This window comes from Telmatherina bonti (genome assembly GCF_933228915.1).
Source record: "Telmatherina bonti genome assembly, chromosome: 5".
In the NCBI taxonomy this organism is placed as follows: Eukaryota; Metazoa; Chordata; class Actinopteri; order Atheriniformes; family Telmatherinidae; genus Telmatherina; species Telmatherina bonti.
This window is the reverse complement of record NC_136623.1, coordinates 17,230,163-17,244,971: the sequence shown is the minus strand read 5'-3', so window position 1 is coordinate 17,244,971 and position 14,809 is coordinate 17,230,163. Positions and strand designations below refer to the sequence as shown.

Sequence of the window (14,809 nt, the reverse complement as noted above, 5' to 3'; positions counted from 1 at the left end):
AAATGCTGAACTACAGAGGAACTGCCAAAACAAATAAAATCCTGTAATTATGGAAAAATAACTGGATTTTAGGCTGACATGACGCAATCTGGTGTGTTGTTTTCAGTCTGTACTATATGCTGCATATTGAACCTAGCGAGACACCATGTGAAATAGCTTGGACCACTACTGACCATAGAGAAATGCTGTTAAACACATCTGAGGTTCCATCATGCTGTGTGGCTGTTTTATTGCCTGTTTTGCCAGAATATTTTAATGTCATGAAGAATATTATTAAAAAGGAAAACAAAACTGTATTTTACAAATAAAATATTGTCACTAAATTCAGAAAATCTACCAAATTTTGTACATTTTCCAACATACAGCTTGAATGCATAAAAATGAAAAAGTTGCTGAAGAGGTGTAAAATATTTCACATTACTACAATACACAGTGCTTTTTACCATTAAATATCAAAGTATCAATTTGGTCTTTTGTTCAATTTTTGGTTTGGTTTGATTGAACATGGTGAAATAGAAAGAAACAGCTAAATGTGCAACAGTTATACCGAAAAACAAACACATCCTCTCTCTCTTGTCCTTTTGTGTATAACTGGAATCAGGATTTTTTTTATTTGTCGATGCTCACTTGTGTTATCCTGTTTTCTTTGTTTTTTTATAAATAGACTCACAAATATTTCTAAACTAATGCCCACCCAGCCCCCTCAGATCAGCGTAGGTTGTAATGGATTTTGCTGTCAAATAACTCATTACATTTATCAATTGCTAATTATGAAAATGCATCAAGGTGACTGTAGAAGCAAAGCAAAGCAAACAATAAAAAAAAGAGACAAATTTTTGACTCTGAAACTTCCATTAATGTTACTGTAAATGTCATTTACATCAATATACAGGCTTTTACTATCTGTAAAGCTTCCTGAAAAGTTACTAGCCAGCCTGCTTTGCTGTCATTAATTACACTGCCTATCCTATGTTCTGAACAAGAAGATGAAAACATATTTTACCAGCTATGATGTTGAGCACATGAACTCATGAATTAATAAAACTCCCTGGAGCATTAGGAGGTACATATATCTCTGCAGAGTGGAGATGCTTCTGCACAGTCAGTTGTACAGCTAGTGCATTTAGGGGACACTGGATTACAGCTTTTTAACTCATGTTGGTAATGACCCAAAGAAGAGAACTGCCATTTGGGAAGTGTCCATGTTATATTTCATATTGGAGCCTGCAGCCATCTTTCACACCACAGCATGCAGTTGTGAAGCTGTATGATTTATCAGCAGCCTTCCTTCTTACACAGGCCCTGCTATTAGAGAGCTTAAAACTCAGGGGATGTATTGCTAAAAATAAGATAAACTAGGTTACATCTGGAGCTGAAATAAAGACTTGAAGAGTATTCCTAGTTCTGGGTCTGCAGTCTGGGATCCTCATTGCTTTGGTTGGCTGGGTGCATCCCAAGAAGCTCCACAGCGAGCCATCAGAACTATGCATTATGTAGCAAGAGTAACCCTGTATGGGCCAGGCTATCCAGTCACTGGACTGTGAAATGCAATCCGGTATCTGCACATGCAAGCACACATGCCAAACACAGACCTACAAAGTTGCGAGCACACATACTGATGACCTAGTTCTGGAGAAGTGTCAGTGTCAAAAACTCTCACAATGCCTCAAGCTGAACTTTGGATCAGCTGAACTAAAGGCAATCCATCTTAGTAAATAGGACACACAGTACAACAACATGCCAGCAGATGTTCTTTCTCTTCTTTTGTGTAGAAGTTCTGCCTGTTTTTAATGCGTTTCATCTCCCTGTGCCAGTTCTTTGACCCAGGTGAAGTGCTTTATGCCTACGACAGTCCTGCAGGCTACGGTCTGATGGCCCTGCAGCTGGTTGCCTATGTGTGGTTCTGCTATGCTGTGCTGGTGTCCCTGAAACACTACCCTGAGAAGCAGCCCTTCTATATACCTTTTTTCACCACATACACATTATGGTGAGACCCACAAAGCTTTCCACCAACTCTGCTCTCACTGTGGGTGGTAACATTCGAGATGGGGAGTGCAGCAGTACAGATACACACATTTCCCTGTGTGAGGTCTGTCCAATTTGGATAATCTATGCAGCTCTGTTAAAATAAAATCCACAGGAGAACTGATTCTTCAGCTGTCCAGGAATGTTTATTTCACACCTCCCATATACAACACTGTGTGTCTACCCTGTATGCTCTACTTAGTGTATGCTGCACTTGAATGAGTGGTAGCCAGAAGAAAACATTTATTTTTATCAGCAGCTGAGAGATGATCTATTAGAATAATTTATGCTTCCATATGTATTGTCCATGATTTGTACTGGAAAGCAAATAATTTGCTTTTAACAACCCAGAGAAAAACTATCCATACATTGCTTAGTATCTTGGCCCTTTATCCACACTGCATAATAGCCGAGGCTTGAAATGAAGGGTAGATTACAAAGACTCGTTATCTCCGCCTTTCTCCCACACTGCAGCAACTATCCCTCTCCTTTTTATCTACACTTTTCCTTCCATCTTTATCTCTCTCAGAGCTTTACATCCTCCCCTAGTTTTCTGCCTCTCACCATCAAACCACATAAAAATAAGTTCTCTTCCTCACTGCTGTCTTCTCTTCTTCAGGTTTTTCGCAGTGCCCGTCATGGCTCTGATTGCCAACTTTGGAATCCCTCGTTGGGCTCGTGAGAAGATTGTGAACGGCATTCAGCTCGGCATCCACCTCTACGCTCACATCGTCTTTCTTGTTCGTACATCACACACATGCTCATGCAGAGCCTTGTATTTCTACATAGTTCACATTTATTCAGAAGTCATTATTTCTACTGTTGGTCATGCATTATTCACCATCCTTGAGTCCTCACTGTTTCCTTCTGAGTATCTCCTCCACACATCATTATCTACCTCTTTCTGACCTTCACAATATTGCTCCTTTCTAATAGGTCTTGCAGCCCAGCAGATTTTCTTTCATAATCATGCACCCAGCATGCTTTGCATGTCCTTTCCTCTCAGTCTCACATGTTCTGACTATGTGTTAGCCACCACATACAACTACATTGATGATTTGCAAAAGGTTAGTTGTTCTTTTCAGTTTTTTTTGTCTCTTAGGTTATTACAAGGCCTTCAGCAGCCAACAAAAACTTCCCATATCATGTTCGGACATCCCAGATTGGGATCCTGCTGTCCAGTCCGAAAGGAGGTGAAGGTGGGGAGAGTTTCCCCCATCACGCATATGGAAATAGCTCCTTCCTTGGAGACTCTCAACCCAACTTTACTGAACTGTTCTCCATCCAGTCGGTAAGGCCATTGTAATTTCTATGTATAAAGAAAAAGTATGAGCTAAGATCCATTTTCATAACAGAAAGGATGTACTCATTTATTTACATCTCATTTGTAAAAACTGACAGAAGGTCTAGTAAAATACATGTAAGACTTCACTGAGAAATATACCATTGCATATGTACTCTGTTTAAATCCGCTTAGCGATTCCATTTATCATGCAGCTCTTGCCATATATAATTAGTGCTCAGGTTTATTCATTTTTTTGTGCTTTAAAATGTGAAAACTTTCCTGTTTCAAACCATGCTTGACATGAAATACAGTCACATCTTACAGAGATTCCTCAAATTAGAAAGCATCAGTGTTGCATTGAGGTGTGTATTTAGGGATTGTTTCTTTCATCTCCTCCTAAGGGAGACGGGAAAATGACTGTTAGTACAGCATAACGTAACACAAGCCCTTATATTAAAAAAAAGCTTGAGCACAATGAAATGAAGCTTGAACAGAAATTTCGACAAGAGCTAATTAAGCGCTGTGTTTCTCTGAGATGAATTGTTTTGCTCTACACAGAAAGGGGTGACAAAAGTAGAGCACTGAATCTTTAACTATATTTATGCTGACACAGAGTAGCATAAAGGGTTGACCCAAAACAAAAACTAACTGAAAGACTTATTTAACTGGTTACAACAAAGTGTAATTTTACATTAGTAGCGACTTTAAAACAAAATAATTATTAGAGTTAAAATGCAGTCAAAACTTTTCACCACATTACATCTGAAAATTTCCTACTACCTGAAAACTTGTTAGAAACTTGAATTATGGTATACATATTAGATCAGTAAAGAGCCTTTGGCATAACATAATGTAGGAAAAGCACACACAACAGACATTTCATTTCATACTGCAAACTGCTTTTCATCTTTATATAATATCAAATAACGTCCATTATGCTAATTCTGAACTAGTATTGATTACACAGTGTTGTGTCTTGTTTCCTGTGCTGAAAATCTGTCTTTAGATGATAAAATGTATATGGCCTCAGTTTTATAGTGCACTATTACATCATCATCAAGTCAATTTATACTTGCATTTCACTGCAGTTGTAAAAAGAGCATCTCTCTCCAGTTACAACTTGGTTCCTGTTGGGTATTTTAGATCAAGTAAGTAAGTAGGCTTTTTTTCATTTTACAGTTTGGCAGCAGCCTTGGTTCAATTCAGCTCCTGTGGTTCAGTAACCTTGACACTGTTTGCTTTTAACAGTTATTTGTGAATTATGTGAGTTAAGCAATGAAAGACTTCTGTATAAAATGTTTAGGAAACTTTTGGCCCCTTAACTTTTCATTTTTACTGACACTGACAAAAAAAAGTCCATCATATGTTATTACATTTTTCAGTTTTGGCCTGCACAAAGGCTCTCTAATAAGGCCTCACTACACAGTAATACACTATGGTCTGGCTTTAGGAAGTGCACTTTGTAGAGTGTGAAGTAAGTCAGCCAGTTAAAGCCTGGAGATGATGAAACCCAGCACAACCTACATAACACCAGTGTTGAGTTGACTTTGAGATTATATGTATACAGTGTTACTGACACATGGTCCAACAGGTCTGAACATCAACCTACGCTTTAGAAAGTGGGCTGAAACCAGGGACCTCAGTTTAAGAGATGCATATGCACTGATCCAGGTCTGACAGAAGCAAAGCAACTCTGGAGTACTGAACACAAAATGGGAGTTCTATACACAAAATAACATTTACAGGAGATTGTGTGCATATTTGTATTGGAGAACGAACCCATGTGGAGAAAGAAAATTGGTTATGCAAATGTGGTGAACTGAATTCTAGTTTTAGAAATGTGAAAAAAGACCATGACACATTTATTTTTCCTTTTAGATCCATTTTTACAACAAAGTCTTACTTGCAGTGTGACAGTTCTAGTCAGCTGGAACTTGCTATAAGCCAGTCATAAAAGTTAGAAGCCACCTCACATCCCAAATAATTAAACTCTGCTCAATATTTCATCAGCACACTCTGCTCATCTCATTCCCCACACTGAGAGGCCAGAGGAGAGAGCAGACGGCAGTTACTGATACTTGTGGTTAGATGGAGAAGCGTAACTGTTGCAGTATTGAAGCAGGACGTAGTGTGTTTTAGGAAAGATTGACTTTTCCCTAATATTAACCTTGTAAGATACTGCTTGAAGTCTTGGCTCTGAATGATCTGGAAATAACCTTAAAACCACTTAAACCTTTTATTTGCCAGCTTCTGGAAAAATTAAAACCTAGAAATCTTTTGAGAATTTAAACCTTAATTTTATTGTGACTTTGTTCTTTTGCTGTAATGTTTATTAGTGTTGTTTTTAATTGTGATAATGTGCCTTGAAAATATTGATGTAGTGTTGCATCAGCTTAGGCCTGGTAGGTAAAATGATCTAACTACTAAAATTATAATGATCAATTCCAGAAATGTTATATAATATACCATTAAAGAGTTATAGAACATATTAAATAGTTTTATCCATATTTTGGAGTTATTTCTGTGGATGTTTTTGTTTTGCAAGGCAGTTTGAAGTTCAATAAATTTGTATGTAGAGATTCAGTGTAGATTAAAGCTGTTCGGATTGGAAAAGATAAAAATGTACACATTTCATCTTAACCAAGTGTTCTGTGAGAAAAGTAAAAATTGTTTCACTTGGCTGGTATCATTTACCCTCTCTATATTTCCCTCACCTTTACCTTCTGAGCTGACCAGAGATTTTGGTACAGTAGTCCAGACCTTCATAATAAAATGTGTAGTTTGGATTGAAAGAGCCAGAAGTAATGTTACATTTAATATTTATGGGTATTTTTCCAAAATTAACTACTTCTTATAAACTTGATCTAAAAGTAGGCTTTACATAGCTGAGGAAATTCTGGGCCACACAAAGTTCAAATGACGTCTATTCAATTGCATCACACTGCAGACAGTTAAACGTTAACATGGGTATAGCTTGTGTTTATTATTTGCATTTTTTTTTATTCTAATATATCTTTGTTTTCAAAATATTTCATTCTTGTCTATGTGTAGTCCAGAAAATCATGGTTTTTATAATCTTTTCATGCCAGCCACTCAGAGAAACTCACCAACCCGGCAGATCTTCACTATGGGCACATACTGACTGTAAATGAGCAAAAATAGAAGCTACAGTAGTGACAGCTTTCACACGATCGCCATACCACATTTCTTCAGTTTGAGTCTAAACCATTATCCAGACCAAGGAAAAACCCTGCTATTGGTCTGATTTGTTTAATATGAATAATAAATTAAATACAAGGATAGAAAAAGCTGTGAAGGAGTGGTTGTTAAAGTATACAAAACATTTAGGCCAGTAAGCACCTTATTTTTCTGTTAGAAAATGTTTTTTTCTCGGCCATTGTTGCTGTTGCAAATATGCACCATTTCCCACACTGTTTAAGAGACAATTTTGACAGAGAAAGAGAAACCTCTGTTTGTTAGTTTCAGCCTGATCAGGTTTATTTAATGCAGACCTACAGCAGCAAAAGAATAGCAGGAAAACGGACCCAGTAGAGGTGTGTTTTTATACACTCCCAGAAACTCTGTTGTTTTATTCCCTCCTAATTTAGTCTGTCTTCACAGAAAGCCATCCCAGCACAGATTCATCAGAGAGAGGTCAAAATGTTAGCTTCTTCTCAGCTATTCTGAATAAGAACAGCATCATTTTTATCCAATCTAACCTCCTTGTGACCCATGTCATGTTTTAGCCGGTCAGGGAATTCCAGCTGTACCTCAAAGCAGATTCTTGGCAGTGATAAACAATGTTACTAATAAATTATTTCTGGGTAGCCAAATGGACCTTTTTCAGTCGCGTGATCTTTCTTGCTGCTGGGATTTGCAGTAAAATACAGCTTGACTGCATCCATGCTGTTGAGCTGCTTTGTACCGACCAGTTATTGTTAAATGTACAGCAGCATTCACAAGTATGGAAACACTTTCCCATTAATTCTAGCGTGCATCCAAACTTTCGTGACGTTTTCAGATGAACGTTATTTATAAACGAAACACTGAAGATCCACAGGAAATGGTTTTTTTTTGTTTGTTTGATTGTTTTAAAGCGTTTAGTTTTTTATCTTTTAAATCAAAATGAATAAATTAATGAAATTCTTGTTTTTTCTTTTCAGGATCCAGTAAAGACGGTGGAGGAGACGGTGGCTCGTAAAGGTCAAGATGTGCCGAGGAACCGCGAGCAAAAGATCATCACCACTGCAGCTGACCTGACCTCCATATTGCCACCGCCTCCACCTCCGATACCTCCACGCACCGCCTTGCGCTCCCCTCAACTGCAACCTCGACTCCCTTCCTTCACAGAATATTTCAGCATGCAGAGTGGTGGCGGAGGAGGCTTTGGGTCAAAAGCATGAGATGGAGAGAAAGATAAGACTGTGTGGAGAAAATGGTGAAGGTGGAGATGGAATGACATGACAAAATTAAAACGCAGTCATTTGGCAAAATTCAAGATGTTTCTGTTTAAAGACAAAATGGTCAGCCAAATAAACAAAGAAACAATCAAGTTTAGTTTAAAATGGAAGAGAAGAGAAATTACCAGAAATCCTTAAACGGTCCTTTTTTTACCTGTGAATGCAAGCGACCAATATGAGGAAGAGAAGGGAAATGGCTGCTACGAGTACTAAACTTGTAAAAGAATAAAGAAGCAATAAATATTTGATGTTGACCAGTAGAAGGCACACACAGGGAGAAAGATGACAAAGTGGATGTAGCCGGAGCAATGGAAAGACAGCTGTGCACAAAGCAGAAACGAACACATTTTTGAAATACATTTATTCAAAATTTCAAGAGGCATTGATGATGTGCCTGGAAGAAAATGTAAATAGCTGAAAAAAGAAAAAAAAAAAAACCTACTGAGAGCATCATTCTATATAGTTTATTCTTTAAAAAAATATTTTCATGTTGTTTTCCACCATTACATTCCAGATGGTGCTGTGACCATAGAAAATTCTGCCATTACAATGATCAAATCTAAGAAAAAGATTTTTTTATGTTTGACACATTTTGATAAACATAAATACTGTATATTAACTCTAAATGGAGTCTGTTGGGTTGATTTATACTCTTATATTCCTTCATTGCAGCTGGTTATTCTGGATTGATATGCTGATGTGAAACTGTAAAATGTCACATTCACTGTGGGCACCTCTAAGTACAGTACTCTTAAAACGCATGTTTGTATTGTATTTCCTGTCTAAAAAGCTGATATATGTACTCCATGTGACCATTCAATATTTGCTAATTGTGCGTATTAAAATCCATAAATTAAATGCATACAATCGGCTTCAGTACATTTTAGACTGTAGAATTGGCCTTGGTTTTTTTTTTCCAATCAAACCAGTTTTGCACCATCTGAAACGCAGTATAAAACCATTGTTCTACTGCTCAAATTTTAGTTTAATTTTCACTGGAGTGCAGAATAAGCCTGCTCAAAACTGTAATTTCTGTGTATGTAGACGTTGGTGAATGTACTGATGCAATACAGCACAAGCTCCGGGGTGATTTTCAAGTTACTCTAATACTGCAATACACCTTTGTCGAATCTTCTTTTTTGCTCTCTACATCTGCAGCACATCTATGATTTACAAGCAGGAGGGTGTCTCTTTTTCCGTTTCAATACAAGTAACTTTATCCTCACCCCTGTCTTGTACCTGAAACGTGAATATTTTATTTGTTTGGCTTTTTGCGCCTGAATATTTATACTGTGCAAAAAGCTGAACAAATAGTAATAGTTTTGTATTCCCTAATATTCAGCTATGACAAAAAAAAAAAAAGTCTTGTAGATGAGCTGTGAAAACAGAAACACAACTGTACATTTTGTCTGTCCTGCATGGAGCACTTTAATGTTCCTGGTTTTAGTCTGTTTCTTCGTAATGATGTCACCATATAAGACTGCTTTGAAACCTGTATTCACACACTCATGAAAAACTATTTCTGATGCACACACCTGTAAATACCGACCGAACATTCAATTGTCTATACATTTTAGGGAACGATTTATGCTTAGTTTGAGAACTAGAAAAAAAAAAAAATAGGTGAAAGTACACTGATAAATTCACCGTTTTTATCTTGACTTAGACAAACTGTGGTACTTCGCTAATAGCCCACAGACTTATCAGTGGCAATGTTGCTGTCCTGGAGTGATGATGTTAGGTGATGTTAGGAATATGGTATGTAACATGTCAGAGGTGTAACTTAGTTTGTGAAACTGAACAATACTTGAATTAGAGTACTTACTGTTATTCCTGATTATGTGTCGGGTTTGTATTTGGCATGTCTGCCATTTTGTCTGCTGTTGCCATGACTTGACTGAATAGACACTGAGGAGCTTGACAGGCTTACTGACATTGTATTACTGCTTCGGCCTTGTGTATACCAACATTTGATTACTACAATGACACAGACTTGGAGAGAGAACTTGAAGCTAAGAGATTATGTATGCATGACAGAGAACAGCACAGCTTTTAGGCTTCTCAAAGCGATCTGGTTAAGAGCACATCACTAAAGCACCGTTCAGATGCATTTTAATGGTGGCAAATAATTCTAAATACGCTGTATATATATATACACTTTTTGCCAAAATAATAAAAAATATGGTTTTATTAAAAGCCTTGTCATTCTGTGTGTGTTATTTGTCTCCTGTATTGTTTAGAGACATCCAGTGGCACAAGTCCAAAGGAGCAAATCTAATAACTGTAAATTATATTTAAAATCTGCTCATAAGTCCATTAAAGTAAAACAAACTGTGGGCAGTCTCCAGTCTGGTCACAGTTTGATGTAGCCAGCCCTAATTGTTTTAGTGATTGGCAGTATCCCGATCCGACTCCTCCAACCACACAACAATCAACTTTTCCTGAACAGTACAGTCGTGATTCATTTTATCTCTCTCTGCTTTCATTTTAATTCAATCTGTTTGTCCAGAAATAATTATCATAATTACTTTATCTCCAGTTAGTCCAGAGCACCATAACAGACCTGCAGGCCTGCCGTGCAGTGTGTGGAGGAGAAATTAAACTCTAACAATGACCGACTTCTGTTCAGGTGTTTACCAGTAGTAGGAAAACCATCGTTAAGTGTGACAAGTTGCACTAAAACAGCACGGAGACATTTTGGACACAACCGTCTTTATCTTCTCTTCTCTGACAACTGAACTGTAATTTTCAAGCCCTTAAATTAAAAATACATTATTTTGCAGGTTTGTGGACAAAAACAGCTGCTGAACGAACCACAAAGATGGCATCCAACACGCAACAGCAGGTACTGCTGCACAAAAGGAAGCAACAGCTTCTAATCTTCAACTCAGATCTTTAACGGCTGTCCTGTCGATTTATGTTTCTGTCCTTCAACACACTGACTTTAAATAATGGGTCAGTGTGTAATAAAGCCATTTATTTGAAGCAGGTATGCTGGAGCAGGGAAGTATCCAAAACTGTTCTGCCAGTTTTAGATGATTTATCTTTGTGACTGCTGGCCTAGATCTTAAAGAATAACATAAACATGTATATAAAGCAATAATATCATCCATCTTGTCTCTTCTGTTTGGCCACTGCAGTGTCACATGCTGGAAAATTTTAACAAATGAAGATGGAGAAAAGCTAATGAAATTGTAACAATTCCTGCTTGCTCATCCTAGAGTTAAGGCTCATTATTTAGGTAGAATTGCTGCATTACAGATGTGGGATGCTGAGTAAGAAGTGTCTGGTGATGATGTATAGTCTGTGTGGCATTCTGGTGTAGAAACAACAGTAAAACACTGAAGTAAAGTTGCTGGCCAATATAAACAGATGCTAATCTGTAACATCAGTAGTCATTGATCCAATGGCCAGTGTGTTTGTGAGTTTTACTATTTATGCTTTTAAACTCAACACTCTGATGCCCACAGAGACACCTGCCTATTAAATCAACTAATTTTGCCCATGCATCAACTGATTTATCCCACCAAATACCTGCTCAACTTCTAACATCAAGGCTGTTTGCTACACTAAACGGTGAATCAGATCGATCCCCTTCCTTGATAAATCAGATCCGAGCTGACGGTGTTTTACATATTTAATTTCCATGCAGCTTCTTGCCAAAAATACATCATTAGAAAGGGTGGCAGGTAATAAAACATGCTAATAACTGCATTATTAGCAGGATATGATACTCTTAAACTTCACTTCTGCTCTGATAAAAAATAGCACTGATCAGAACTAAAAGGAACCAAATCACGACTCAGTTACTTTAAAGAAAAACCATTTATTAACACACAATCAGTCCATCGTTGTTTTACAGAACTGCCCTCTGTTTTAGCTGAAACGGAGATTTTTGTTCTTCTGGTGAAAAAACCTCAGTCTCTTTTGAAGACCTTGTCTCCAACATGAACGGCCTTTCATCACCTTCCAGCAAGCATTAATCCAACAACGTGATGGCATCAATCACACATTTGCAGCCAACTCTTGTGCCTTCTCTTCTCTGTAACCCCTGAGCAGCTGGTTGATGAGAGTCAGTTCATTCTCTTTTTTAGCGGGATAGAGAGGTGGAAAGGGATTGCCTTTGTACTCAAGGACGGCCATCTTGGCTCTATCTAGATTTTCTCTGTTAGGAATGCGTGCCATCCGTGTGTAGCCACTTGACTGACTCTCAAACCGTGGAGCGAGGACCTTGAAGAGCTTTGGAACCAGGTCTTTTTCCTGGAGAGAAGCAGAAGACCAAAAAAGAAAAAAAAAACCTTCAAATCAACTGTTTTCTCAGAGCGGCACAGTTTGTAACTTCACAAGGATGAAAAGACCCGCAGATACATACCGTCAGCCAAAAACTGGCCATTTTCATCGCCTTCTCATCAGTGTCTCCCTTTTTGGCATAGTCAACCAGCTGAGACGATGAAACAAAAACACAGAAGCATTGTGAGTCCAAATAATTTTGGAAAACTAAGTGGTAAATGGTTAACTCTCTCCATGTGAAATTAATGAGTGAGTAAAGCTTTTTGGGCACAGCAGCAAAGCAATATCAAGCTGTCATGCAGTGTAGTATAGTGGTTTTCACAGTAGGCCCCGGAACAGTGAAGCATCCTGGAGGAAGTCTGACGGGATCTGCAGAATGACAATCACTCTGCGCTGTTGAAACATTTACGAGAAAAGACTTGACTAATCACAAAACGCCACATGAATGACACAGAGTGTCAACCAATAAACCAATATTCTGCTGTTATCTCTAATAATTTCAGTATTTTTATTCATAAGTTGATGGTACTTATTTGATTTATTTTTGGCAGGAAAAGTTACTAACTGAATGACTGCTGTCAAACTCTGTGTTGTTGTGTACTAATATGCAGTGACAAGGGATCAGGAGCGCTTCTGCACTTCAGCATATGTCTCCTCTCTTTACAACAGGACAGACACAAATCCAATCTGGGCTGTTTAATGCCTGTCTCCTCCCTTATTTATTTTCACTAAATCTATCCACAAGGAAGTGTGTGTGTGTGTGTGTGTGTGTATATATATATATATATATATATATATATATATATATATATATATATATATATATACACATATATGTGTGTGTATATGTTACAAAATTAAGAGATCTGCCAACGGATAGAATGTCATGAGGAGCCAGAAAATGTCTAGGCATGGATATAAATGTCAGCTGGACTTAAAAGCAGAAGGAACAGAGATCACATATGAAGACTGAAATGTCACTATGAGGGATGTGCAGTTTTCCTTTGTGGAGGTGGGATAACCATACAGAAGGATCTTTGATGCAGCCCTCCCTCAGTCAATGGGAATGGGAATATGCCAAAATGCACCTGAATGACTTTTAAACCACAAGAAGCAAAATCTTCTAATCTCATAAGACAGTAACATAAATCTCGTGCTTTGTGTCCCATTACCAACTAATACCATCCTTGCAGTTAAACACGGTATCTCCAATGTTATTCTGTGGGGAGAAATTCAACAACAGGGACTCTAAGATTCCTTCATATCAAAGTAAAAAAAAAAAAAAAAAAAGTCTAGAAGGAACACTGATTTCAAAGATCTCAAGAAGAGGCAATGATTTCAATCTTAAGTAGACATCAAAGTTAACGCTGACCTCAATAAATTGACAGTCAGAGTAAATCAAATGATGGCTCTCTGGAGAAAGGGTGAAATGGGAAAGCACTGATTCTCCCTATCCAACCTGGATAACCCTTTATGACAATGTGTGGAGTGAGTCTACAACCTTTACAAAATAAAATAAAACTAGTTTATAGCCACAAATGTTACATAACCTTTTAGGAAAAAAAAAAACTTATTAAAAAAAATCTAGTAAAAAAATCTAGTAAATTTGTTGTCAGTATTAAGAACTGCAATTAGATTTCCATTGATAGGTTTTAAAATAATGAAAAACAAAACTTTTGCAAAAAGAGGATAATTACATTTTCTGATATTTATAGAAAGTTTTCTCAATTCTAAAAAAGCAGTCCACAGTTTCCAACTCAATGACAAGAAAAGTAAATCTGAAAAGATATTATTGGTACTCTTATCTTCCCCTTTCTCAAATTGTGTACAACATCAGAAAATAATAACGAACAGCACACACACGCTTTGCGTTTCTACAAAGAATATGAAAATAACTCCTACAAAACAAAGACAACTCTATGACAAGCATACACTTAAAAAATTACACCATTTTAAAGGTAGAATATATTTTAAAATGCTTATAATGAATGCCACATCAAATCTCCGTTCCACCAAATGTCTGAATCATTTAGTCGATTTCTTCACCATAACATTTCATGTCACGTTTCTTTTTCCTTTGTCTCATAAATACATAATCTAACATGAACTTCCAGCTATCTTACAGCATCCCCAGGTCATCCTTACCTTTTCGGCGTAGAAGCGGACCTCGTCCGCTCTGGCCAGCGTCGTTTCTATCCTCTCATGTCGAACAAGTCCTGTCAAAATGTTTCGCAGCATGTTGATTCGGGACTGCGGGCCCAGACCCATCCTCCGGGCCATCCGGCCGTGAGAGATCAACATTTGCAATGTGAGCCGCATTTTGTCACGTTCAGTCACCTATACGAGCCCGGGGAAAAACAAGCAAAAAAAAAACAAAATGCACACAACTCTAACAATACAATTTACTCACAATAACATTTGTAGATAGAAAATAGGGAAATCCGCGATAAATAACTCAATTTGAGGTCAGTTATGTGAACACTAAGTTGGACAGCTTTGACATTGGTTGTGCATCGTTAACAAATATCCGACTTGTGCATGGTACCAGGAAGCTGTAGTTCCGCCCAGCTCCTACAAAGAAAGAAATCTTGAAAACAGAAATCCACTTTGTGGCGTCTTATTATAATAATAATAATAATAATAATAATAATAATAATAATAATAATAATAATAATAATAATAATAATAATAATAATAATGAATGCACTAATTAATTGGCATTTTTTAATCTGTTATAATTTGTTCCATG

At 37.3% G+C, this 14,809-nt stretch overlaps 2 protein-coding genes across 2 annotated transcripts in view; one reads left to right on the top strand and one right to left on the bottom strand.

The window, feature by feature from the left end:
* Positions 1-7,713, top strand: part of tmem145 (transmembrane protein 145) — a gene marked incomplete at its 3' end in the record, with an annotated part of 37,577 nt that extends 29,864 nt beyond the window's left edge. The window contains exons 12-15 of the mRNA XM_079240484.1: positions 1,815-1,987; positions 2,645-2,765; positions 3,128-3,316; positions 7,474-7,713. Of these exons, the coding sequence (XP_079096610.1) occupies positions 1,815-1,987; positions 2,645-2,765; positions 3,128-3,316; positions 7,474-7,713 (723 nt within the window). The remainder of the gene's footprint in view (positions 1-1,814; positions 1,988-2,644; positions 2,766-3,127; positions 3,317-7,473) is intronic.
* Positions 7,714-11,586: 3,873 nt separating this feature from the next.
* mrpl17 (mitochondrial ribosomal protein L17) lies at positions 11,587-14,567 on the bottom strand. Its single transcript, XM_079240031.1, has 3 exons — positions 14,206-14,567; positions 12,143-12,211; positions 11,587-12,030 (listed from the first exon to the last, which is right to left on the bottom strand). Exons 1-3 carry the CDS (start codon positions 14,377-14,379, stop codon positions 11,776-11,778), a joined length of 498 nt encoding a protein of 165 aa, XP_079096157.1. The 5' UTR covers positions 14,380-14,567; the 3' UTR covers positions 11,587-11,775.
* Positions 14,568-14,809: the final 242 nt, after the last annotated feature.